This window comes from Prionailurus bengalensis, chromosome B4, assembly GCF_016509475.1.
Source record: "Prionailurus bengalensis isolate Pbe53 chromosome B4, Fcat_Pben_1.1_paternal_pri, whole genome shotgun sequence".
In the NCBI taxonomy this organism is placed as follows: domain Eukaryota; kingdom Metazoa; phylum Chordata; class Mammalia; order Carnivora; family Felidae; genus Prionailurus; species Prionailurus bengalensis.
In genome coordinates this window covers 43241011-43266229 of record NC_057358.1, presented here as the reverse complement: position 1 = coordinate 43266229, position 25219 = coordinate 43241011, and the positions used below count along the sequence as shown (strand labels likewise).

General features: G+C 41.3%; 1 protein-coding gene across 1 annotated transcript; it reads right to left on the bottom strand.

Annotated features, from left to right (window-relative positions):
• Positions 1 to 5763: 5763 nt before the first annotated feature.
• KLRG1 (killer cell lectin like receptor G1) lies at positions 5764 to 24442 on the bottom strand. The gene is made up of 5 exons (XM_043563459.1): positions 24209 to 24442; positions 20538 to 20642; positions 17946 to 18106; positions 6961 to 7061; positions 5764 to 6361 (listed from the first exon to the last, which is right to left on the bottom strand). The coding sequence occupies exons 1-5, from the start codon at positions 24288 to 24290 to the stop codon at positions 6250 to 6252; spliced, it is 561 nt and encodes a 186-aa protein (XP_043419394.1). The 5' UTR covers positions 24291 to 24442; the 3' UTR covers positions 5764 to 6249.
• Between the last annotated feature and the right edge of the window lie 777 nt (positions 24443 to 25219).

The window sequence follows — 25219 nt, the reverse complement described above, 5'->3', positions numbered from 1 at the left end:
TATCCAAATACCAACAGCATTTTCAAAGAACTAGAACAATCCTAAAATCTGTATAGAACCACAAAAGACCCTAAGTAGCCAGAGCAATCTTAAAAAAGGAAAACAAAACTGGAGATATCACAACCCCAGATTTCAAGATATACTACAAAGCTGTAGTAATCCAACAGTATGGTATTGGCACAAAAACAGACACATGGATCAATGAAACAGAAGAGAAACCCCGGAAATAAACCCACAATTATTTTGTCAATTAATGTTCAACAAAGGAGGCAAGAATATTCAACGGGGAAAAACATCTCTTCGATAAATGGTGTTGGAGCTAGCGCTAAGTGGTAATTTCTTTTGAGGATGTTTTTAGTTCTTAAATTTTATGCTTGTATTTGATTATAGATATTAGTGACATTTCATGGATTCAAAAGTCCTTGCTGCTCCGAGAAGTATAGATTCTAGTGAAAATTACACAGTCATAAGAGAAATGTGTTCTGTTTTTGTTTCCTTTTCTATTTTTAAAATCTTTTTTAAGTTTATTTATTTATTTTGAGAGAGAGAGAGAGAGAGAGAGGGAGGGAGGGATAGAGACAGAATCCCAACAGGCTTCACACTGTCAGCACAGAGCCTGACACAGGGCTTGAACTTACGGAACTGTGAAATCATGACCTGAGTCTAAACCAAGAGTCAGACGCTTAACTGACTGAGCCACGCAGGTGCCCCTTGTTTCCATTAAAAAAAAAAAAATTAATGTTTATTTATTTTTGAAAGAGAGCACAGCAGGGGAGGGGCAGAGAGAGAGGGAGACACAGAATCCGAAGCAGGCTCCAGGTTCCAAGCTGTCAGCACAGAGCGTGACGCCCGGCTCGAACCCACCAACCCGTGAGATCATGCCCTAGGACAAAGTTGGACACTTAACTGACTGAACCACCCAGGGGCCCCCCGCCTTGTTTTCTTTTTTAAAGGTTCTATTATTGGGGGGTTGGGGGGGGGAGAATTTTTTTTCAAACTTTTATTTAAATTCTAGTTAATTAACATATGGTGTAATATTGGTTTCAAGAGTGGAATTTAAGTGATTTATCACTACAACACCCAGTGCTCATCACAAGTGCCCTCCTTAAAGCCCATCACGCATTTAGCCCATGCTCCCCCCACCTCCCTCCATCAACCCTCAGTAGTTCTCTATCATTAAGAGTCTTACACTTTGCTTCTCTCTCTTTTTTTTCTCCCTTTCCATATGTTCACACATTTTGTTTCCTAAATTCCACATATGAGTGAAATCATATGGTATCTGTCTTTCTGTGACTGACTTATGTTGCTCAGCATAATACATTCTAGCTCCACCATTGCAAATGGCAAGATTTCATTCTTTTTGGCTCTTTGTTCTATGTTCCCTGGAATATTACTCCTTTGTCAAAGTCCGGACTGAACACAGTACCCTCCTTGTACCCAGTACTTTTATAGACCTGGATCTCTCACTACTTAATATGTTTGAATTAGTTAAGACAGAAATTTGATAGCTTGGTTAGAGGGGAGGGGAAACCTGTGGCTTGATATGTCTGAACTAAGTGCCATATTCGTCTGGGTAAGAGTTGTGAAACAATCTCTGTGCATAAAAAAAAAATAGCTGAACATCACACAGACAACAATTAAATCATAAGAAACAATTGATATGTGGAGAAAGATCTTTTGTACAGATCGAAAAAAATTTTTCATGGCGATATCTATATGATCAAGAGAGTTAATTTTTGTTTTTGTTTTACTACTGCCAGAAACTTGCCACTGGTAACTTATTCATCCCATTTAAGGTAACTCTATAGTTTCCTTTCCTAGGTCTTATTGTTAAATACCAAAAGACATTTTTGAACCGTACATTTGATCAGATTGTTAGCTTTTCCTGCTTTATTTATCTTGAACACCTTTGAAGAAAAAAACATCTGAATGTTTTTAACAGTGCTGGGAAAACTGGACAGCTACATGCAAAAGAATGAAAGTGGACAATTTTCTTACACCATATCCAAAAGTAAACCCAAAATGGATTACAGACCTTAAAGTGAGACCTGAAACCATAAAAATCCTAAAAGAGAGCACAGACAATAATTTCTTTGACATTGACCACAGCAACACCTTTCTAGATAGGTCTCTTGAGGCAAAAGAAACAAAAGCAAAATGAACTATTGGGACTTCATCAAGATAAAAAGCTTCTGCACAGCGAAGGAAACCATCAACAAAACTAAAATACAACCTACTGAATAGGAGAAGATATCGTGACATATATGATAAAGGGGTTAGTATCCAAAATACATAAAGAGCTGATACAACTCAACACCCAAAAAACAAATAATCCAATTTAAAAATGAACAGGAGACATGAACGGACATTTATTTCTCCAGTTAAGACATACTGATGGCCAACGCCAATCATCACCAGGGAAATACAAATCAAAACCACAATGAGATGGGTACTGAGGAGGGCACCTGCTGGGATGAGCACTGGGTGTTGTATGGAAACCAATTTGACAATAAATTTCATATTAAAAAAAAAAACCCACAATGAGATATCACCTCACACCTGTCAGAATAGCTAACATCAAAAACACAAGAAAGAAGTGTTGGCAAGGCTGTGGAGAAAAAGGAACCTTGTTGGTGGAAATTCAAACTGATGAAGTCACTGTAGAAAACAGTATGGAGTTTTCCCAAAAAGTTTAAAATAGAACTACCCTGGGGTGCCTGGGTGGCGCAGTCGGTTAAGCGTCCGACTTCAGCCAGGTCACGATCTCGCGGTCCGTAGGTTCGAGCCCCGCGTCGGGCTCTGGGCTGATGGCTCAGAGCCTGGAGCCTGTTTCCGATTCTGTGTCTCCCTCTCTCTCTGCCCCTCCCCTGTTCATGCTGTGTCTCTCTCTGTCCCAAAAATAAAATAAACGTTGAAAAAAAAATTAAAAATAAATAAAAATAAAATAGAACTACCCTATGATCTAGCAATTGCACTACTGGGTTTTACGCCAAAAATACAAAAATATTATTCAAAGGGATACATGCACCCCAATGTTTATAGCGGAATTATTTACAATAGCCAAACTATGGAAGCCGCCCAAGAATCCGTCAACTGAGAGATGGTATGTATATACACGATGGAATATTATTCAGCCATAAAAAGAATGAAATCTTGCCATTTGTAACAACATGGATGGAGCTAGAGAGTATAATGTTAAGTGAAATAAGTCAGCCAGAGAAAGACAAATACCGTATGATTTCACCCATATGTGAAATTTTCACTCATATGTGGAATTTAACAAACAGATGAGCAAAAGAAACAGAAAAGAGGGGTGCCTGGGTGGGTCAGTTGGTTGAGTATCCGACTTCAGCTCAGGTCATGATCGCACAGTTCGTGGGTTCGAGCCCCATGTCAGGCTGATAGCTCAGAGCCTGGAGACTGCTTTGGATTCCTTGTCCCCCCCTCTCTCTGCCCCTCCCCTACTCATACACGTGCTCTCTCTCTCAAAAATAAAAAATAAAATAAAAAAATGGGGGCGCCTGGGTGGCTCAGTCTGTTAAGCATCCAACTCTCCATTTTGGCTCAGGTCATGATTTCATGGGATTCACGGGTTCAAGCCCCATGTCGGGTTCCATGATGACACCACAGAGCCTGCTGGGGATTCTCTCTGTCTCCCTCTCTCTCTGCCTTTCCCCCACTTGTGCTATCTCTGTCTCTCTCAAAACAAGTAAATAAGCTTAAAAAAAATAAATTAAAAAAATAAAAAATAAAATAAATATGTATTTTTTTATTTTTAAAAAGAGGGGCTCTTGGGTGGCTCAGTTGGTTAAGTGTCCAACTTCAGCTCAGGTCATGATCTCACGTTCATGGGTTCGAGCCCTGCATCTGGCTCTGTGCTGACCGCTCAGAGCCTGGAGCCTGCTTCGGGTTCTGTGTCTCCCTCTCTCTCTGCCCCACCCCTGCTTGCACTCTGTCTCTCTCTGTCTCTCAAAAATGAATAAACGTTAAAAAAAAATGTTTTTTTGTTTTAAATTAAAAAAAGAAAAATGTTAGTTTCTAATAGTTTTACCAAACTTTATTTCACAAGGCAAGGTAGAGGGATTGCGTTAATAACTGCCCCATGGCCCCTCATGAGTAAGATTAGGGAATAAATAAGTAAGTTATTTCTAATGTAACATCCTAAAGGGAGAAAGAGCAGTGAACTAGATCCAATTCTGATGAGAGGTGGTGAGAAATCTTTGCAAGAACACTGAACCCTTGTCACGGAGAAGAGTTGCCCACATGCTTCCTGCTCAGGGGAGAATTCAGGAGTGCACCGGCCTCCTTGGTTTGTCCTTGAATAAGTAAATGAGATTGTGCTCCCCTTAGGAGCCAAGCCATGGGGGCCAAAGTGGAATCATTATCATTACATCCTTAACCAAGTGGGATCACTACCATCACATTCATAATCAAGAGACACCCCCCTTCAACCCAGAGCCAAAGGTAAGAGATCATAAGGAGATGGGAGTTTGTTTCCACCACTTCCTTCTGTGAACAGTATATCTAGATGAACCTGACCCTTTGCCCTTTTCGAGTCAGTTACCGAATGCACACCTGGGGGGGCGTTAGGGAAGGATTAGAAACTACCCTGTTTCTTGCCCTTAATTCTTCTAATTAACTCATGGGCTAACACAAACTACCAGAATAAGAATATCTTAATTTTTATTTTTTATTTGTCCATTTATTTATTTAATATTCACTGATACAAGCACTATTTTAGGTGTGTGGGATACAATGGTGGATGAGATACAGTCCATTGCCCCCCCCCAAAAAGACTATGAAAAAGAAAGACAAGAGATTACAACTCAGTGTCATTGACAGTACAGACTGATGGTCCCCTTTAGTATTCCCTCCTACATCTTTTTTTTATTATTAAATATAATTTATTGTCAAATTGGTTTCCATACAACACCCAGTGCTCATCCCAACGGGTGCCCTCCTCAATGCCCATCACCCACCTTCCCCTCTCCCCCCACACCCTCCGTCAACCCTCAGTTTGTTCTCAGTACTTAAGCGTCTCTTATGGTTTGCCTCCCTCCCTCTCTGTAACTTTCCCCCCTCCCCGCCCCCTGGCCCCTCTCCCATGGTTCTCTGTTAAGTTTCTCAGGATCCACATATGAGTGAAAACATATGGTATCTGTCTTTCTCTCTATGACTTATTTCACTTAGCATCACATTCTCCAGTTCCATCCACGTTGCTACAAATGGCAAGATTTCATTCTTTCTCACGGCCAAGTAGTATTCCACCGTGTATATAAACCACATCTTCTTTATCCATTCGTCAGCTGATGGACATTTAGGCTCTTTCCATAATTTGGCTATTGTTGAGAGTGCTGCTATAAACACTGGGGTACAAGTGCCCCTATGCATCAGCCCTCCTGTACCCCTTGGGTAAATTCCTGCATCTTTAAACAGCACCTTCTCTCCTCATCTATGTCCAAACCATACTTAAGAGAAATAATAAAGTTTTTCTTTATTTTTGAGGCATTCGTGCCTAATTTGGGAATCAAGCACATAAACTGCTTCTGTAAATTTTCCTCTATCCGACTGACCATGATTGTGAAATCAGCATGCAGATCATGCACTCACAATATGGAAAAATATGCTCATACATTGGTTTATTCATCCACGCTTACGCATACTCAGAACAATGAAATTCAGCCAAGGCCAAGTCTCTAAGTGGTAGAGAGCTGAGAAGCAGAAAGCATCACCCTGTTTTTATCCACTTTCTACGTGTCACTATTGGCAGTATTCTTTAGAATAAAGCTTTATTTGCAAAGGGCCATTGTTAGGAGAAAAACATATTATCAGGGATAAGTAACATGCCAGCCTATTAGCACACATCAAAACTCTGTAATACATTAGCAATAGTATATATTTGCATGGATATCGTCGGACCAGTTCAGACCACAACACAGAAAAGGTACATTTTTGACAGAGATGGTGGGAATGGGGGTGAAGAAGGCAGCATCAGTCACTACTGTGAGAAGTACTAAAACAATATTTTCTTTCACAAATTTTCCTAGATCTGATCTTTAAATTGTTAATATCTAACTGTTCTCAAAGAGAGTCCGGCAATAAACCATCAGTCCCAGGGAAATCGCATTAATCTTACATCTAATGCCATGTTCTAGAAGGTTCGGCTTTCACTAAATATACACTCACGACTATCCCAGCACCCAGAGGCTGGCTCCCCCTTTTTAGGGAGCCATATGACAGATCCACCCATCAAAGTCTGACCTTCTTACAGACCCACCGTAAAAGAGCCTCACAGCTAGAGCCTAGGAAACCACTTTTGCTGAAGGTACCACACTTCTGTATCAAGCTGTTTGAAATAATCCTGTAAGAAATCAGAAAAGCCAATCAATTAAGGTAACATGAGAGTAAAGGACTAGCAAGACATGAGGGGTGAAAACTGAGCAAGTTCTTTCTCCCTATTCAGTTCCCACTTTTCTCGACTCCCAAAACAGCAGAATAAAAATTGTTCACTAGCCTCCCTTTAAACTATCATCTCTGATATGCGCCTGGGTGACTCAGTCGGTTAAGTGCCCAACTTCAGCTCAGGTCACGATCTCGCCATTGGTGGGTTCGAGCCCCGCGCCGGGCTCTGTGCTGACAGCTCAGAGCCTGGAGCCTGCTTCAGATTCTGGGTCTGCCTCTCTCTCTGCCCCTCCCCTGCTCGCGCCCTGTCTCTCTCTCTCTCTCTCAAAAATAATAAACATTAAACAAAAATGTTTTAATAAAAAAATTAAAAAATAAATAAAATGTCAACCTTTTTTTTTTTTTGCTCTTATCCACTGTTCATTTCCTTCCTTGTTCCCTATTTCCTTTCCTTACCCTTTCCTCTCCCCTTCCTCTCTTATCCTTGATCTATTTCCCTAGTCACATAATTTTTCTTCCCCTTTTCTCTTTTTCTTTCATTGTCTTGAACCCCCTTACCTTGAAAAGTTTAGGGCTGACCCATCTTCCCATCTCCAGCCAGAATTGTTCCTCAGACCAATCCAATAAAAGTCCTCTTTGAGGAGAGGTTGAAGCAGGCTCTGAGAGAGAGATTCAAGGTGATGGAAAAAGATAAGAAAACGCAGAACACCAAAGAGGAGATTCAGTGTCATGATCAATTATTCCTTACACACCCTCTCATTACCATTATTATGGACTGAATGTTTATTGCTCTCAAAACCCGTATGTCGAAGCTCTAACCTCCAACATGATGGCACCTGGGGGTGGGGTCTTTGGAAGGTAATTAGGTTCAGATGAGGTCACGGGGCCCTCACTACTGATGCAATTAGCGTCGTTGTAAGAAGAGGCCAGAGTTCAGTCTCTCTCCACGAGGAGAGGACACAATGAGAGGGCGGTTGTCTGCATGTCAGAAAGAAGGTTCTCACCAGAAACCAAACCCATCAACACCTTGATCTTGGACTTCCCAGCCTCCAGAACTGTGAGACATAAATGTCTGTGGTTTAAACCACCCAGTGATACTCTGGTTAGCAGTTCAAGCTGCTTAAGACCACCACCTACTCCAAACAACTAATCTCTCTTTTTTTTTTTTTTTAATTTTTTTTTCCTACATTTTTATTTATTTTTGGGACAGAGAGAGACAGAGCATGAACGGGGGAGGGGCAGAGAGAGAGGGAGACACAGAATCGGAAACAGGCTCCAGGCTCCGAGCCATCAGCCCAGAGCCTGACGCAGGGCTCGAACTCACGGACCGCGAGATCGTGACCTGGCTGCAGTCGGACGCTTAACCGACTGCGCCACCCAGGCGCCCCAACTAATCTCTCTTTTAAATTCTAATTCTAGGGGCACCTGGGTGGCCGTCAGTTAAACGTCCAGCTCTTGATTTCAGCTCAGGTGTGATCTCACGGTTCATGGGATCGAGCCCCGCATCAGGCTCTGCACTCAGTGCACAGTCCTTCTCCCTGTTTCTGTGCCCCTCCCCTGCTTGTGCCCTCTCTCTTTCTCTCTCAAATAAATAAATATATAAATATTTTAAAAATTTGATAAGCCCTTAATTCTAGAGATGCGTCGCAGAGTGGAGCACTTCCTAGAATTAAACTTTATGTCCGTACTTGCATTCTTTTTTTTTTTTTTTTAATTTTTTTTTTTCAACGTTTATTTATTTTTGGAACAGAGAGAGACAGAGCATGAACGGGGGAGGGGCAGAGAGAGAGGGAGACACAGAATCGGAAACAGGCTCCAGGCTCCGAGCCATCAGCCCAGAGCCCGACGCGGGGCTCGAACTCACGGACCGCGAGATCGTGACCTGGCTCCAGTCGGACGCTTAACCGACTGCGCCACCCAGGCGCCCCTGTACTTGCAATTCTTATAACATGAAAGATGAGGTAAATATTACACATCTCTGCCTTCCATTATAACTTGATTAGATGGAGTACCTAATAGAAGAAAAGCTAAATGCCACTATGGAAGCAGTCATCTTTCTGATTCTCATTTAACACATAAATCATTATTAAGCCTGTAGCAACATACTTGTCTTTTTCCACACTACACTCGCATTTTCCAAGACCTCATCAATTTTCCATATGACAAGAAACATAAAAACGGCTCATAAGAAAACAAGCGTCAGGTAAAGTTTAAGTTGGCTCCACCCGTATGTCCCATGCAACCACTAGAACGGAGATAAAACATTCTTTGTTCTGTAGAGTCTGACATTCAAACGAAGGAGCTTACACTCTAAGGTAATAGGCCTCTTCAAGTGGAATAAAATGAAGGACAAACTCCAGAACATTAACTCTGGTGTAGGATTTGGTATTAGTGTAATGAATATACTTTACAATAACTAAACAACACCTCGGCTTTGCAAACTGCTCTCGTTACAGAGGTTTGTCTTGTGATGCTGAATTTTCAACATGACGTTAATGTTGACAAGTATTATGTTTCTTCAGGAGCAGGAAGGACAAAAGTGTAAGTCTGACCAACGTAGCTGTAAGACCAACCTACTGACGGGAAAGTTACCTATAAAATAAGAAGCTCAAGAGTTGTGTATGTTTCAGAGTACGAATGAATATGCAAAGGTATTCATATGTGTCTTAACAGATACCAAAGCGTCTGGGTTACAAGCGGTGGGCAAGTATAAATGTGTGCAGTAGCATCTGGGGACATCGATAACTGATATCTCTGTGTGTCCAGAAAATATTGCATGTATAGTGAGATGATTACCTGGCATCCTCTCTATACTTCTTTTTTTTTTAAACATTGATTTATTTATTTAGGGGAGACTGGCGCAGAGAGAAAGGGGGAGACAGAGAATCTGAAGCAGGCTCTGAGCTGTCAGCACACAGCCAGATGCGGGGCCTGAACCCACAAACCATGAGATCATGACCTGAGCCAAAGTCAGACACCCAACTGACCGAGCCACCCAGGTGCCCCTCTATACTCTACTTCTTATTCTTAATCCTTGAGGTCACTACAAATCCTCGGTGAAAGAAAATGCAAAACTAATAAGAAGGCTTCAGATGAGACCTCCCTTCTATTTTGTTCCCAGGAATCTTGTGTTTTAGTGGTTTTGTTGGGTTACTTGGTTGGTTTGGTTTTTCTGAGTTAGAGTTTGACCTGATAGATGTTAAAGAAAAAGGCCATATAACTTGTTCCTGTGATCACGTATTTCCTGACTGATCATTTGTCTCAAGCCTCCTTCCTACAGCCTCCTTCCTCCTTCCTATTGTAGGAAGGTTTGAGATAACCTGCCATCGGCAGCCCAGCAACAGATCACATCATATTCTCAAATTCAGTGGACGTGCTTTGATCCCTCACCTCACTCTGTAAACCTCTCCCCTTTGGAAGTACAGAAACTCAAAACATGAGCAGTGACAGATGTTATTCCACAGTAATTTAGTGCTAGGATTTGGACCAGAACCCAAGGTCTTGCCCTGGTACCCAAGGCCTTGGCATGACCTCTACTAAGATAATCCATCTCTCTGCAACTCATGTCTCTCTTTAAACTGTGCTTTCTCAGGGCACCTGGGTGGCTCAGTTGCTTAAACAGCCAACTCCTATTTCGGCTCAGCTCATGATCTCACGGTGCATGGGATCAAGCCCTGCATCAGGCTCCACGTTGATAGCACAGAACCTGCTTCACATTTTCTCTCTCTCTCTCTCTCTCTCTCTCCCTCTCTCTCTCACTGCCCCTCCCCTGCTCACACACATGCACTCTCTCTCTCCAAATAAATAAATAAACTTAACATAACATAAACTGTGCTTGGCTGGCTCAGTTGGTAGAGCATGCGACTCTTGACCTCAGGGTTGTAAATTTGAGCTCCGTGTTGGGTTTAGAAATTACTTTTAAAAAAATAAATAAATAAATAAAATGTGCTTTCTCTAGCCCTGAAAAAACCATGAGACTCCTAGGATGTGCCAAGAAACATGTACATTCAGCATGCTAGGCAACTGGACATTCTCTTTGATAAAATAGGCCAAGAAGACCGCTTAAGCTTATATTATAACATTAGATTCCAGTATGATTTACTTTCTTGGGATCCCAATGTTGTACAGAACGAGCTGATGTATGAATAAGAATGTTTATTAAAGCTAATATATCATGTTTGTTTCTCATGATACATAAAGGCAGATATCCTAACACCTGGGCTTATTTATATATATTTTTTTCAACGTTTATTTACTTTTGGGACAGAGAGAGACAGAGCATGAATGGGGGAGGGGCAGAGAGAGAGGGAGACACAGAATCGGAAACAGGCTCCAGGCTCTGAGCCATCAGCCCAGAGCCTGACGTGGGGCTCGAACTCAGGGACCCCGAGATCGTGACCTGGCTGAAGTCGCACGCTTAACCGACTGCGCCACCCAGGCGCCCCCACCTGGGCTTATTTATAAGCCCATCTTGGGGAAGACCCAAGATGGCAGAGTACTCCTGGATTTCCTTCAGGCAATCTGAAAAACCTCCTCTAGATATCTTTGAAACGAAATCAAAGAAAATTACATTCTGCTTCAGGTTTCAGGAAAAAAAAAACAAAAACACATTTTTAAACGTCTTAATTTTCCTCCAAATTAGATATATAAATTTGTTTCATTTAAATGTATCAATAATTTCTAATCACAGCTGAATTCGATGAATGCTTTTTAAAGAAAATATGCATTCTTTATCCAACAACTATGAAGACACCAGTTTCTACTAAGAAATTTCAACTCTGTGATTCTTTTTTTTCTTTCAACTTTTTTTTTTTTTTTTTTTTTTTGGGACAGAGAGAGACTGAGCATGAACGGGGGAGGGGCAGAGAGAGAGGGAGACACAGAATCGGAAACAGGCTCCAGGCTCCGAGCCATCAGCCCAGAGCCCGACGCGGGGCTCGAACCCATGGACCGCGAGATCGTGACCTGGCTGAAGTCGGACGCTTAACCGACTGCGCCACCCAGGCGCCCCTCAACTCTGTGATTCTTACTATACTGCTAGATGTCCCATTTTGATGTCCTTGTTTTTATTGGAAGATGGTTGCTAAGGAGTAAGAATTCAAGGACTCTGCTCTTAACTGGGTCTGGATTAGCCCCCTCTACTTACTTGGAGACTATCACTGGCACAAATAAAGAGTTACTCTTCTAAAAGCAAAGAGAAGCATAAGGTTTCTTTGCATTCCCAGTAAAAACATTAAAAGAGATGGTCTATAACAAATCACTATAGACTGGGTGGCTTAACCAATGGGCATTTAATTCCCACAACTCTGGAGGCTGGGAAGTCCAAGATCAAGGTGTTGGCAAATCTGGCATCTGGTGAGGGCCTGCTTCCTGATTTGCAGATGGGCATCCTCTAGTTGTCGGCTCACATGGCAGAGAGCAGAGAGACAAGATCTCTCAATGTTCCTTCTACAAGGGCACTTATCCCATCATGAGGGCCCTACCGTCGTGATCTAATTGTCTCCCAAAGGCTACATCTTCAAATATCTCCACGTTGAAGATTAGTATTTCAATGTATGAATTTTTGAGAGACACAAACATGCCGTCCATAACAGACAGAACAAGGCCTTTGTGCTATTTCCCGCTTCCAAATAACTTCTATTTTCTCTTCACTGGATTTCAATCTTAGTTTCCACTGAAGAAACATGGTGGTGGGAGTCGCTTCTAGATGAAGCATTTGAAAAATCTGTAAAAGTTGTTTCTCAACACTTCCTTCCCAAATAAGCCATCTCCTGTGATAACTTTTTTCTCTCGGGGCAGAGTATCCTGAAGACAATTATGTCCTATATTCATACGGTACTTTAAGGTTTACAAAATACCTCTGCGTTCATTCCTAATTCACTTGAAAGGTTCAACATGCAGTGCGGCATTTAGGAAAACAAAACAAAAACAATACACTACCGCTAGCTTTGTCCCTGCTCTCTGAAGATGAAAACTTTGCTTAATCTGGCTGAGTTGGAGTTTCCTTGAGAGGATTTAGTTCAGGTATTCGCAAGGATGTTTTCCAGTTATAAAATAAAGCCCCGAAAGATACACCAGAATTATCCTGTTCTTCTATCTAGAAGGGTAAAAAAGTTCACATGGGTGAACGGGCTGACCCAACGCTCCTTACCGAATACGCTTCCAAGTTTTCTCTCCTAGTGCTAAACTTTCGCGTTATAGGAGGCACTCCCCTTCTAGTAATAAATAAGATCACATTGTGCCCCTGATTCATGCTCTCTGATGATTTCCTCTTTCACATAGAATAAAATCTAAAATCTTTACTATGTATTACAAGGTTTTACACGATCTAGATCCTGCCAAGCATTTATTCAATTACTAGCTTCCAGTCGCCTGAAGCTTTTTTCTATTCTTTTAACATGCCAAGGTCATTTTTACTTTAGGGTCTTTAGGTAGCTTTTCCCTCTGCCTGGAATACCCTTTCCTTAGATTTTTACATGGCTGTCATTCAGGCCTAGGTCTCAGCTCAAATGCTACCTCCTTGGGAGGCCTTCCTTAGTTGGCCAATCTAAAGTAGTACCTACATTCACTATTACACGGTTTCATTTTCTTCAAGGCATATATCACCAAATTTATTTATTCACTTGTTTGTTGTCTGTCTTTCCTCCAAAAGTAAGCACTACAATAGCAAGAATTTTTATTGATTACTACTCTATCCCTGCTACAACATTCAAAAGATATTGGAACTGCCCATTGACAGAGGAATGAATTAACAAAACGTGGTATATCCATTTCATTGAACACCATAACACCATTTGGCCAGAAAAGGAATGAAATTCTGCCACATGCCACAGCCGGAAAGGACCTTGAAAGCATGCTAAGTGAAATAAGCCAGATATGAAAGGACATAATGGGCAAAGAACAAAAAGAACAGTGGTTCCCAGCGGTTGGGGGGTGGGGGATGGGGGGAGAGGGAACGGGGAGTTATTGTTTAATGGGCACAGAGTTTTAGTTTGGGACGATGAAAAAGTTCTGGAGATGCACAGTGGTGAGGGTTGCACAACAATGTGAAGGTACTTAATGCCACTTAATCGTACATTTGAAAATGGTTAAAATGGTTAATTTTACGTTAAGCGTATTTTACCACAATTTTGTAAAATGTTAAAAAAAAAAAACAAAGATAGCGAGAGATATCTTAACTGTCTACCACACCTACACTTTTGGTGTGAAGGTCACAACTGCTGCTCAATCTGTTTATGAAGGAAGGGTGACAAAAAAACACAGACATTACGAGACTATCGGCATCTCCAGAGCAAAACAGTTCTCCTACCATCGACCCTGTGTTTCCAGCCATTTCTTTGAGTCTTCAAACATATTTCATATCTCCTGGTAAGGAACATATTGAATTCAACAAGTCACAACTCACTTTGTGATAGATATTTGTTGAAATTTCATGTCTTGGGAGGCAGAAGAGAAAAATAAAAGTTACTGTGATGCTGAGCTTTATTTTGAGTGACAAGGAGAATTCGTTAAAGAATTGGAAAAGAAAAAAAAAACCTAAAATTAAGTGATTCCTACTACGGTAAAGGAACTTCCACACAGATTTTCTCATTTAATATCGTAACAGTTCTGGAACGTTTTTCCTCTTTGTCCCTGAGGCAACTGAGAGTCAAAGAGGTTAAGGAAACTTCACACAGCTAGCAAGCAATGTAGTAAAAATGAACTCAAGACTGTCTGAAAAAAAAACTATTAAAAAAACTATAAAAAAAAAAAACTTTCCGGGGGCGCCTGGGTGGCTCAGTCGGTAAGCGTCCAACTTCAGCTCAGGTCATGATCTCACGGTTCGTGAGTTCTAGCCTCACATCGGGCTCTGTGCTGACAGCTCGGAGCCTGGAGCCTGCTTCGGATTCTGTGTCTCCCTCTCTCTCTGCTCCTCCCCCACTCACACTCTGTCTCTCTCTCAAAAATAAATAAACATTAAAAAAAATTTTTTTTTTTAACTTTCTGTTACCTGATTCTACTTTAAAATAGGAGGGAGAGTGCCCATGATATCATAGTGTTTGTACCGCAGTATCCAAAGAAGGAAATCTTGAGAATATTTAGATGCAAACCCTAAACATAAGAAAAGCTAGTGTTAAAAGTTCGGGAGGAAGACAGACAATCTCAAAGTCACAAACCCTGAGAGGGCAGATGGTTAAAGCTGAATGAGAGGTTGTTAAAAGAATAGAGTCTGATGATATAATCCCAAATGATGGTAATGAGGGAGAAAGGTATTACAGGGTGAGGGGCGTCAGGATAGATTTAAAGAAACCAAAGTATTCCCACCGGGTACGCTCTAGTCAAAATATATTTTAAAATAACACACCAACAACCATAAGAAACAAATGCTGACATCCTAAAAACGGAGCCTAATGAAAAAAATCAAGAATTTGGATGTATCTAAAGATCTAAAGAGCAATTCAAAGAGCAAGAAAAAGAACAAAGAGGAAGTGTCATAATGTAAACAGAAAACCGAATTAACAGAGCAATTCCATCTCCATTTTGTTATTACTTTCTCAAAAATAAAATGTTTAAGTGCAAGATAGAAAAAGGAGATAATAAGTGAGCATCTCACTACTTTAAATATATTTAAGGGGCCCCTGGGTGGCTCAGTTGGTTAAGTGGCCGACTTCAGCTCAGGTCATGCATGACTCACGGGTCATGAGTTCAAGCCCTGCATTGGGCTCTCTGCTATCAGCCCAGGGCCCGCTTCAGATCCTCTGTCCGCCCCCCCCCCACCTCTGCCCCTCCCCTGCTTATGCTCACTCTCTCTCTCTCTCAAAAATAAACATTAAAAATGTTTTAAATAAAAAAATAATAAAAATTTAAAAAATATATCTCAATCCTAAGAGTCATGTAACATACGTTCCGGATTTCAAATTCAAATACTTTTCTGAACGTGAATAGAAAAGGCACAGAATGGGGCACCTGGGTGGCTCAGTCGGTTACACATCTGACTTCAACACAGATCACGATCGCACGGTTTGTGGGTTGGAGCCCCGCGTCCAGCTCTGTGCTGACAGCTCAGAGCCTGGAGCCTGTTTCAGATTCTGTGTCTCCCTCTCTCTCTCTGCCCCTCCCCTGCTCCTGCTCTCTCTCTCTCAAAACTAAATAAACATTTAAAAAGAAAAAGAAAAAGAAAAGGCACAGAAGACAATTAATAGGAAGAGTCATCTCATTCTTCACACACAGGATGGATCCGGAAGCCGTCCAATACAATAATCCCGTAAGTGACTTCAAAAGGTTGGCTGACGTGGAGTTTAAAATCCGACTCTGAAAAAAACCGTGTAGTTCTGCCAGATTTATAGCCTTCTACTTGTTCACTGTTATTCATCAAGTACGCACTCGTCAGTAATGGAGATGTTGAACTTGACTATGTAGGATGGGCTATGAAGATTGAGAATAATATACACAAAATATCTGGCACTTGGCAAAGCCTCAGTATATGTTAGTTTCTTCTTCTTCTTCTTCTTCTTATTATTATTATTATTATTATTCACTTTGCTGTAACTGATCTAAGACAGAAGGGCAAGCCAGATTCTGGTTCTATAGAATCTGACAACAGCTGGGGGCAAGAAAAAGAGACCCGAGAATCAAGCAAGGTTCCACAGGAATGTCAGAAGCGAAACTTCCCGGTGATTGCTACTAAATCTGCTAGGGGCCTTCTACCCTCTGTAGTGAGGACCTGAAACAAGGGGCCTTAAGAGAAAATAAGGCAGTTTTGGAAAGGTAGCCCATCTAACTCTGCTCAGCTCACTCAACAGCAGAGGCAGGATTCAAGGAAAGTAAAGACAGACAAAAATCCCTCTCATACCCCCTCTATGCCTTCGGGGGAGCACGGAGAAATAGAAATATCCCGAAGCCCCAGATATTCTGTGCCTTCTCCCTTTTCCTCCTCAGCTCTCATTACCACAATGTCTCGTTTATAATAGCTGCCATATCACACTTCTCGGTGACAGGGTCTCGCATTATGACTCACTACTCTATTTACCAGTCTCTGCCCTGCAGTGTTGCAAGCTCTCTGCTCACTTCTGCTATTGACTTTAGTCAGCTCGAGTCCTCCGCTGCAGCTGTATCACGGTGAGAACAGCGGTTGCTGCAAAAGGCCCAGAAAGCAAGGCTATTATTATCAGATGCCATAAAATCTCCTGTATCTCACGAATAGACCCGGGTGCATTCTGCCACGTGGTTTGGCAAAGGCATACGAGAAAGGGAAGTCACAGAGCGGGACTGATTTGGAGTTAGAGTCCACGCAGAATTTCAGAGGAATGACAGCATTCCTCACTTGACGGGAAACAAGGAATCTAGATGCTTCCGTCTTTTCTCAAAATAGGAAAGTAGAAAAATGTAGGGACTATATGTTCTCTTCGACAGCGTCAGAATGATTACCTCCCTGAATGTCCCGAAAGCATGTTTTTGTTTTTGTTTTTTAACTTGAAGTATAGTTGACACCCGATGTGACATTAGCTTCAGATGTCCAACATGGTGACCGGACAGCTCTGCGTGGTACGCAATGCTACCAAAGTAGTTAGCGTGTGTCACCACACAACGTTATTTCCACAGGTATAGCTCAATTCTGAACAAACTGTTGTCTGGGACTTGATTCTACCCGAAAGAGAATACGTAAAACAATTATCACCACACAAAAATCAGGGGCGCCGGGGTGGCTCAGTCGGTTAAGCAGCCGACTTCGGCCCAGGTCACGACCTCGTGGTACGCGGCTTCGAGTCCTGCGTCAGGCTTTCAAGTTACCTCAGGATGTCAACTCCTTCTATTACCTGGAGCTACTCTAGGATTGACAACGAGCTCTCCTCCCGGAGACTGCTGGGTGGACAGAAAGGATCTGAGAGTCCAGTAGGAAGTGGAGGTTAGCCCAGCTTAGCCCTGCAAGGAGGTTAAGATCCCCGCCCCACCCCCCTCTCCTTTCTTCTTTCCCAGCTTTCTGGAACTGCTTCCTCCCCATGCCCTCCCCATCATTCCCAACCGTCTCCTAGCCTGGAACTTACTGGATTCCAATGAATGAAGGGAAATTCATGAAAAAGGCATGTAAGCCCTTGCCACTGTCTCTTTGTCCCCCATCATCTCTCTCCCCCACTCCCTTCGAAATTCCACCAGCTCCTGCATAGGACTCTGATGCCTCCTGGGTGCTGGACCCATCTGTTTCTGGGTCTAATGCGTTCTTTTCCTTCGACCTGTATTTCAGGCCTAATTCCTGTCTGTAATACTCACCATCCTTCCTCCTCCAACACACACACCTACACACACACCTGAGTCTGCAAACATCTAGGTGTCCACACCTGAGGGTTGCTGGGTCAGGGAGAGAAAGGGTAAGGAATACGAAGGAAAAGGAGGGAGGCAGGGGGAGAGGAGGAGGAAGGAAGGAATAGAAAGAGGAGAGGGCAGGAGAGAGAAAGAGAAGAATGTTCCTTCTGTTCCTCAAATGAGGAGACATGATACACTGGAGCAGCACTCATCAACAACAACAACAAAAAAAAACCCTACGTTTGCTAAGTGTTTTCATTTACCATTTCCTGGTTGCCTGTAAGCATAAGGAGATGGGAGTCTTCAGCTAAGCAGAAGTCCAGACTAGAATCCCAGTTGTTTTTCTCCACTGAGAAGTAGTAACAGTGGTCGCCATACCTCACCCAGAAGTCTGGGCAACTAGGACAACTGGCACGAGTGGAACCTGGAAAGGAAGAGGACCTGGTTCACATCTTTATAGACCACTTGGCCCCGGGGATGAAATGGGAGATAAATAGAATATGGCGGCCCCACTGTCTACCCTGCCCCACCGTCTTTCAGACTGAGGTTTAGAGAAACACACAACAGTGCATGGCCTCAAACTAAAAACCTCGCAATGCCCAACTCCATCACTACTCCTGTCCATTCCACGACAGAGGCATGGGACTATGGCTAAAGAAGCAGGTAGGGAAACACATACAACCTGGCTGAGGACCGTGGACAGAGTACCTTACTTGCGCTAGAGGTCTTTATGCCCTCATGCCATACACACACCGGATAAAATAACGATGCATCCACATTATCTGTACCAGTGCCTGTCTACGTAGGTTCAGTGCGCACATGGTGTAGCTGCATAATATACATGGCTGAAATCAGGCAGACTCTTCCAGAATGCCCAACCTCAACCTGATACCCCAGGTCGAGTCAAAAGAAAAGGACAGAAGCTAGAAAAGGCAAGCTTACCTAGAGTGAAAGATAGAGGTTTTCTCTTTTAGCACCAACGCAAATATTTGGCACAAGTATCCAGTGATCTATCGTCACTGGATATCAGACAAAAGACTTCTACTTCAGCAAAATAATTTATCAAAAAAAATGTTTCCAATAGAGATGGATGTCAAGATGCGAAAGTGAAAAGTGAACGCAATTCTCTTCACAGGACTCTTAAAAATTATTTTGATTTTTTTAATGTGTATTTATTCTTGAGAGAGAGCAGGGGGGGAGGAGAGAGAGAGCCCAGAGAGAGAGCGAGAGACAGAAGCTGAAGCAGGCTCCGGGCTCTGTGTTCGAACCGTGAGATCGTGACCTGAGCCGAAGTCAGATGCTTAACCAGACTGAGCGACCCAGGCGCCCCTCACAGGACTCTTTTAAATACAGAACACTCTCACCCCTTTAAAATGGTTCGACTACAGGTCTGTGAAAATGAAAGGGAACTGAGCAAGCTTTCAAGGTAATTTCAGCCAAGATTCCATAATTCTATGGATTTTCTACTTCCACGTAAGGCATTTGTATAAACTCTGCAGAGGCACAATTCCACAGTAGGCAAGTATGAGCCATTATGTCAAATGAGCACATGTGTGGATATATAATTACTTAATAGGTTACATATCGAGTGTAGATTTGGGGAGTTAAAAGTAGGGAAGACAGTACTTTTCAATGTCAACATTAGACAACTTTTCTGTGGCTTAGCATGGGACCCATATGGGGTTCTGGGGATCAAGCTATAAAGTTGGCACCTTATAGATTTGTGCTTTTTCTGCACAACTGTGGCATTTCCCAGCCTGAATGAGAAAATTCCCAACTTCCCTTGGAGTCTCTTTCTGCCAAAAGACTTGGGTCTGAGGTAGAGCTCCTAGGGATGAACGCTTAGAGTCCTAATGAATAAAGTCTGTATATAACAATCATCTGTCACTAACGACCATCTCGATAACATAACCTAAGTCAAAACTCTGCACTGTGAAACAGTAAACCCAGGGCTTTCTGGATCAGCACAGTTAATGACCTAGAAGAATTAAATCTAGAAAATTTCATTTTAGAGAATGTGAAAGCACTCTAATTGGAAAAAAAAAATCAGAATATATTTAATTAAATTTTGATGGATATATTCTGTGAAAAGTCAAGCACAATTAATACAAAATTAATACCCAAATGATATAATTATAATTTGATTATCATAAATATGGCAGTAGGTAGGAAAGTGTTTATGATATAATATAAAATTAAGAAAGCAATACACGAAATTACAAGCATATAATGATCAGAACTACACCCAGACTTACTTTTTTTTTTTTTTCAACGTGTATTTATTTTTGGGACAGAGAGAGACAGAGCATGAACGGGGGAGGGGCAGAGAGAGAGGGAGACACAGAATCGGAAACAGGCTCCAGGCTCCGAGCCATCAGCCCAGAGCCTGACGCGGGGCTCGAACTCACGGACCGCGAGATCGTGACCTGGCTGAAGTCGGACGCTTAACCGACTGCGCCACCCAGGCGCCCCCAGACTTACTTTAAAAAAAGAAAAAAGGTGGGGAAGATTTTAGAGGACTTGACAGAAGTTCTGTTAAAAGAATAAACATTTACATAAATGCTTGTAGTCAAAGACTAGGGGACTGTACCCAGGAAATGTTGTTTATACAAGTGGCGATTTATTTTGTTGGCATTACTTTTCATTTTTCAAAATTTCCGTTATGTTATGTTGCTTTTATAACACAAAATAAGTCAAATAGGGGGACCTGGCTGGTTCAACTTGAAGAGCATGGAGACCCCTGACGTCAGGGTCGTTGAGTTCAAGCCCCGTGTCGAGTGTAGCGATAACTTAAATCAATAAACTTTTTAAGCAGTAGGTAAAATAAAAGATGTTCACTTAAAGTCAGTACTCACCTTGGCACAGAATCCACGGGACAAGCAGCAAACACATAAGAAGGGCGTTCAGAAGTCCCAAAGCTATCGCCACATGGCGCGAGAGAGGGGACCTGGGAGAAGACACTGCAAGCACAGAACCCAAAACAAAATCCTGAGTTACAATAAAGGTTGAAGGAAAAGAAAAGGCCAAGGAAGGATATCTGAAGTCTTGAACAAATCTGGCCTAGTTTCTTTGCTGGATATCAGGGACTTGCTCTAAAGTCTAGAGTAACAACCCACATCTTTATCAAACAACATACTACATTTGTTAAGTTAAGAATACTTTCTTCTTGGGGTGCCTGGGTGGCTCAATCGGTTAAGCATCCAACTTCCGCCAAGGTCATGATCTTACAGTCTGAGTTCAAGCCCCGCATCAGGCTCTGTGCTGACAGCTCAGAGCCTGGAGCCTGCTTAGGATTCTGTCTCCCTCTCTCTCCATCCCTCCCCTGTTCGTGCTCTCTGTCTCTGTCTCTCTCTGTCTCTCTCTCTCAAAATGAATAAACATTAAAAAAAAAAAAAAAGAATACTTTCTTCTTGGGCGCCTGGGTGGCTCAGTTGGTTGAGCGTCCAACTCTTGATTTCAGCTCAGGTCACGATCTCACCGTTCTTGGGTTCAAGCCCCCAGTTGGGCTCTGCGCTGACAGCAAAGAGCCTACATAGGATTCTCTCTCTCTCCCCCTCTCTCTCTCTCTGCCCCTCCCCTCTCTTCTCTCTCAGAATAAATAACTAAACTTAAAAAAACAGAATATTTTTTTCTTTCGAAATTGTGGCTTATACAGTCTCATGCTTTAGCAGTGAAAATATTAATTGGTACAACCACTTTGAAGGGCAATTTGGCAATGTCTACAAAAATTGCAAAGGCATTTATCCGTTGGTCCAGCAAATTCTCTTGGAGGATATTTTCCCACAGATCCTCACCCATGTGCAAAATGTCGTATTTATAAGGCAGTTCATGGCAATAGTATTTGCAGAAGAAAACAACTAAATTCAATCTAAAGGGCTACCAATAAAAGACCGGTCAAATACATTTTCTTTTTTAAAATACATTTTGATATATCCATAAAACGAATATTCTAAAAAGGGAATAAAGACATGCTTTTTTTACAGGTACGGAGTGATTTTCAAGATATATAGGTAAGGGAAAGAAATATTTTACAGAACAACGTATGCTCGTATTTCTGAAAGTACACACAAGAATCGGATGACGTTGTTTGTCTCTAGGGAGGGGAATTAGGTCGCTGAGGATAGAAATAGGAGGGAGGCGTTTTTACCTTGTTTTCTTTTGCACCTTCTGAACTTGGAACCATGTGGGGTATTACCCAGTCAAAATTTAAGTAGCTACAATTTAAATGAAAATAAAATAAAGCACATCTCAGAAGTGCTTTGTAAACTGTCGTTTCTGAGAGAACAATGGGGTGTGCTCGCTTCAGCAGCACGTATACTGAAAGAACAATGAGTTTAGGTTGATATGTTTAAGAATAGTGCACCACTCCATATTAACTAGGTTACGTATAACCTATGTCTAAGAATGGTACTTTCCTCCCTTTGGAAAATGCACATTTTTCTTAACCCAGACTTTTATCTCAAAATAGCAGTGGTTTCGTAGTCTGACAGTGTATGGGTTAGTGTAAAGAACAAAAATGTCTCAAGTTAGGAATTTAAGTGCTACGTTTGATCCCTTTATTTGGTCGTCTTTAACTTGGAAATGTGGAAATTAACTCTATTTGGGGTCTCACTTTACCGCTTAAATTTTAGACAAATTATCCTGTAGACATGTGTGTATATCCATGAAGCATTCCGAACTTCTTAAAAGAAAGAAATTCATGGTGAGAGATATCTTTAAAATGAGAGGGTTCAGGGGTACCTGGGTGGCTCGGTCGGTTAAGCACCCGACTCTCGATTTTGGCTCAGGTCACGATCTCACAGTTTGTGAGTTTGAGCCCCTCATCAGTCTCTGCGCTGACAGTGTGGAGCCTGCTTGGGATTCTCTCTTTCTCCCTCTCTCTCTCCACCCCTTTTCTGCTCTCTCTCGCTCTCAAAATAAATAAATAAATACCAAAAAAAAAAAAAAGAAATTTAAATAAAGAAATAAAAATGAAATGAGAGAGTTCTGCACGATAAATATTTGGACGGACACACCCAAAAACACGAAAAAATACACTTGCACTATGGTAAAATACTTAATAAAATAAATGTTGATTTTAGATGTTATGCAAAATGAAAAATGGTACCAAAACACGGTTGTATTTGTGTAACCACAACCCAGTTCAAGAAATTAAGCGGAATTTAAAATGTGTTTTAATTTACTTTAAAAACAGACCTATTAAAAGCCTCTTAGTAGAGGACATAGAGTAGGCTCAGTATAGACAGGCAAAAATAGATCAAAATAGTCATCGTAACTGTCGCCATGATGTGAAATTATTAGTGATGATTTTTATTTTCTGGTATCTGCTTTCATTTTTCCCCTATTTTCTATAATAAACATGTAATAATTTTGTACAGAGATTTTTAACGTCATTTGAAAGCTCCTAATCTATTATCCTATGCCCAAGGAGAGCACCCTGGAAAGCTGGGGTGGTAAGGAATACAGTGGCAGTAAATAAGAATGTGCAATATGTACTGTATATGAATAAAAAACCACTTGCCTAGAAATCAAGATAATTATATTCAGGTTTCAGCTTACCACTGTGTGACCTTGTACTCACACATTAGTATATAGATTCCTTTGCCTTAACATTTCTATTCCTTAGAAATCGGTACACATATAACCCAGAAGACAGAATTATATATATAAATGCAAAGGTTCAATGCCATATAATTTATAGTATGAGAAATAAACCTAAATGTCCAAGTATACTAGAATCGTTTAGCAAATTACAGCAATGCTTTCAAAGAACCACACTAAAAATTGTAATAATAAGAGAGAAAGTTTACTAAGCTCTACTAAAAAACCTACTTTGTGGGAATTTATTGCCTAAGATATAAAGTCAAATACTAATTTTGGCTCTTACACTATTATCTGCCTGTCTCAGTGCAGGGCTCCACGTAAAAATGTCTTTTTCATCCTCAAATCCCCAAAGAGTCACTGAATATTTATCGGTAGTATTCTCGATACCTTTTTCCTACCCCTGTCACCACTCGGGTGCAATACTGGGGGGGATGGGGATCTAGACATGTGAGTCAGTTTCTTTCCTAACAAACTCTTACTACTATCCATTAGCAACATTATCGGTGTCTTTCGCCTGATTTCGTAGTCAGGAAACAAAACAGAGATGCTTAGAATTTAAACAGCTGGTCCAAGGTTACTCCAAACATTACTAAAGAGATAAACTTCTCCCAAAGAAGTCCTTGCTTTAGTTCAGGAGCAATAAAGAGTAACAGAATTGCCTTAGCTTGGGTTTCACAGATGTTTCACAAAAGTGAACAGTTGGGGAAAAAAAAAAAATGTACCTGAGACCTAGCTAAGATCAGATCCTTGACCATAGAACAGATTTTCATATTTCAAGTCTGTACTTCCAACTGAACCAAAAGTACCCTTCAAATTGCCCTCGATTTTTCTGCATCCTCAACTCTAAACCTACTCTGCATCCCATTCATTCCTTAGTCTAAGGTCACTTCCATGGTTTTGCACACTAACTTGATTAACTCACCTTTTTCCTCTGGTCTGTAGTCATTCTGGGCTGGAGGTTCAGTAGACAACTGTAATACAGAATAAATATCATTGTCAATCATCTTTATCTAATGTCATTCACATTCAGCTGAGAGAGTAAAATTATACACTTGATCTTGGCCAAAAGGCTGAGAAGCGAACGAGAGAGTACAATTATAGAAGTACGAAGAGGTACATGTCAATAAGGAAACAGCCCAATGTCTTAACTGCTAGCAGGAAATTTGGAGGTTTTCAAGTTGTTGTTTTTTTTTTTCAAGAAAAAAAAATGGTCCAGCATGACATAAGCACAAGTAATTTTTCAGGAAATGATTCAAAATCTGGAGCTGCCTACGAAATTAATATTCTAAACTCGGTTGTTCTTTTTTTTTTTTTTTTTTTTTTTTGCCTTACCATACGCTCTAGATACTCATTAAATACATATTAAATTGATTCCCATCTCACATAATTCTACAACAAGGAAAAGTTGCTCTGAAGTCCAGCAATTTCAGTGATGGAAACAAATGAAAACGAGAGTGGTTCTTAGGTGCAGATGTTGTATTTGCTTTATTTCCTTTTGAGAAAATGGATGCATGCCAAATGGGACCAATTTCATTGTTTCTTGGACTCTTTGGTTAGTGACATATGACAAGAGAAATGGACTGCTGGGTGTATGTGCCTAGCATCATGGGGAAAAGGAACTACTTCCCAGATACATGTTTTGTGAAAATGCTGTACCCACCCCCCACGTGCCCCCAAACATCTTCCCACTTGTGCTTCAATCTTTATGCGTCACAGGGTCAGAAATTCCATTAAATTTTCTCTCCTTGTTCTCGTATTTTTATATTCAAAAACAACTACAAAGGGGGCATGAATTACATAAATACATACTAAAGTGTGAATAACGTATTTCTAATGGGTGAAACGTCAATAAAAAGTCAAAGTAGGGAAAACAGAAATGGAATTGAAACTCTACGTAAGAGTATGCCAAAACATAACGTATACAGAGAGAAGA

Coding starts and splice junctions, on each gene's coding strand:
- KLRG1 (XM_043563459.1), bottom strand. CDS start 24,290: ATGATTGACAATGATATTTATTCTGTATTACAGTTGTCTACTGAACCT. Junction 18,107..20,537: donor CCCGTGGATTCTGTGCCAAG/GTGAGTACTGAC, acceptor CTTCCTTTCCAG/GTTCCACTCGTGCCAGTTGT. Junction 6,362..6,960: donor TCAGCCCTAAACTTTTCAAG/GTAAGGGGGTTC, acceptor GATTTCTTACAG/GATTATTTCAAACAGCTTGA.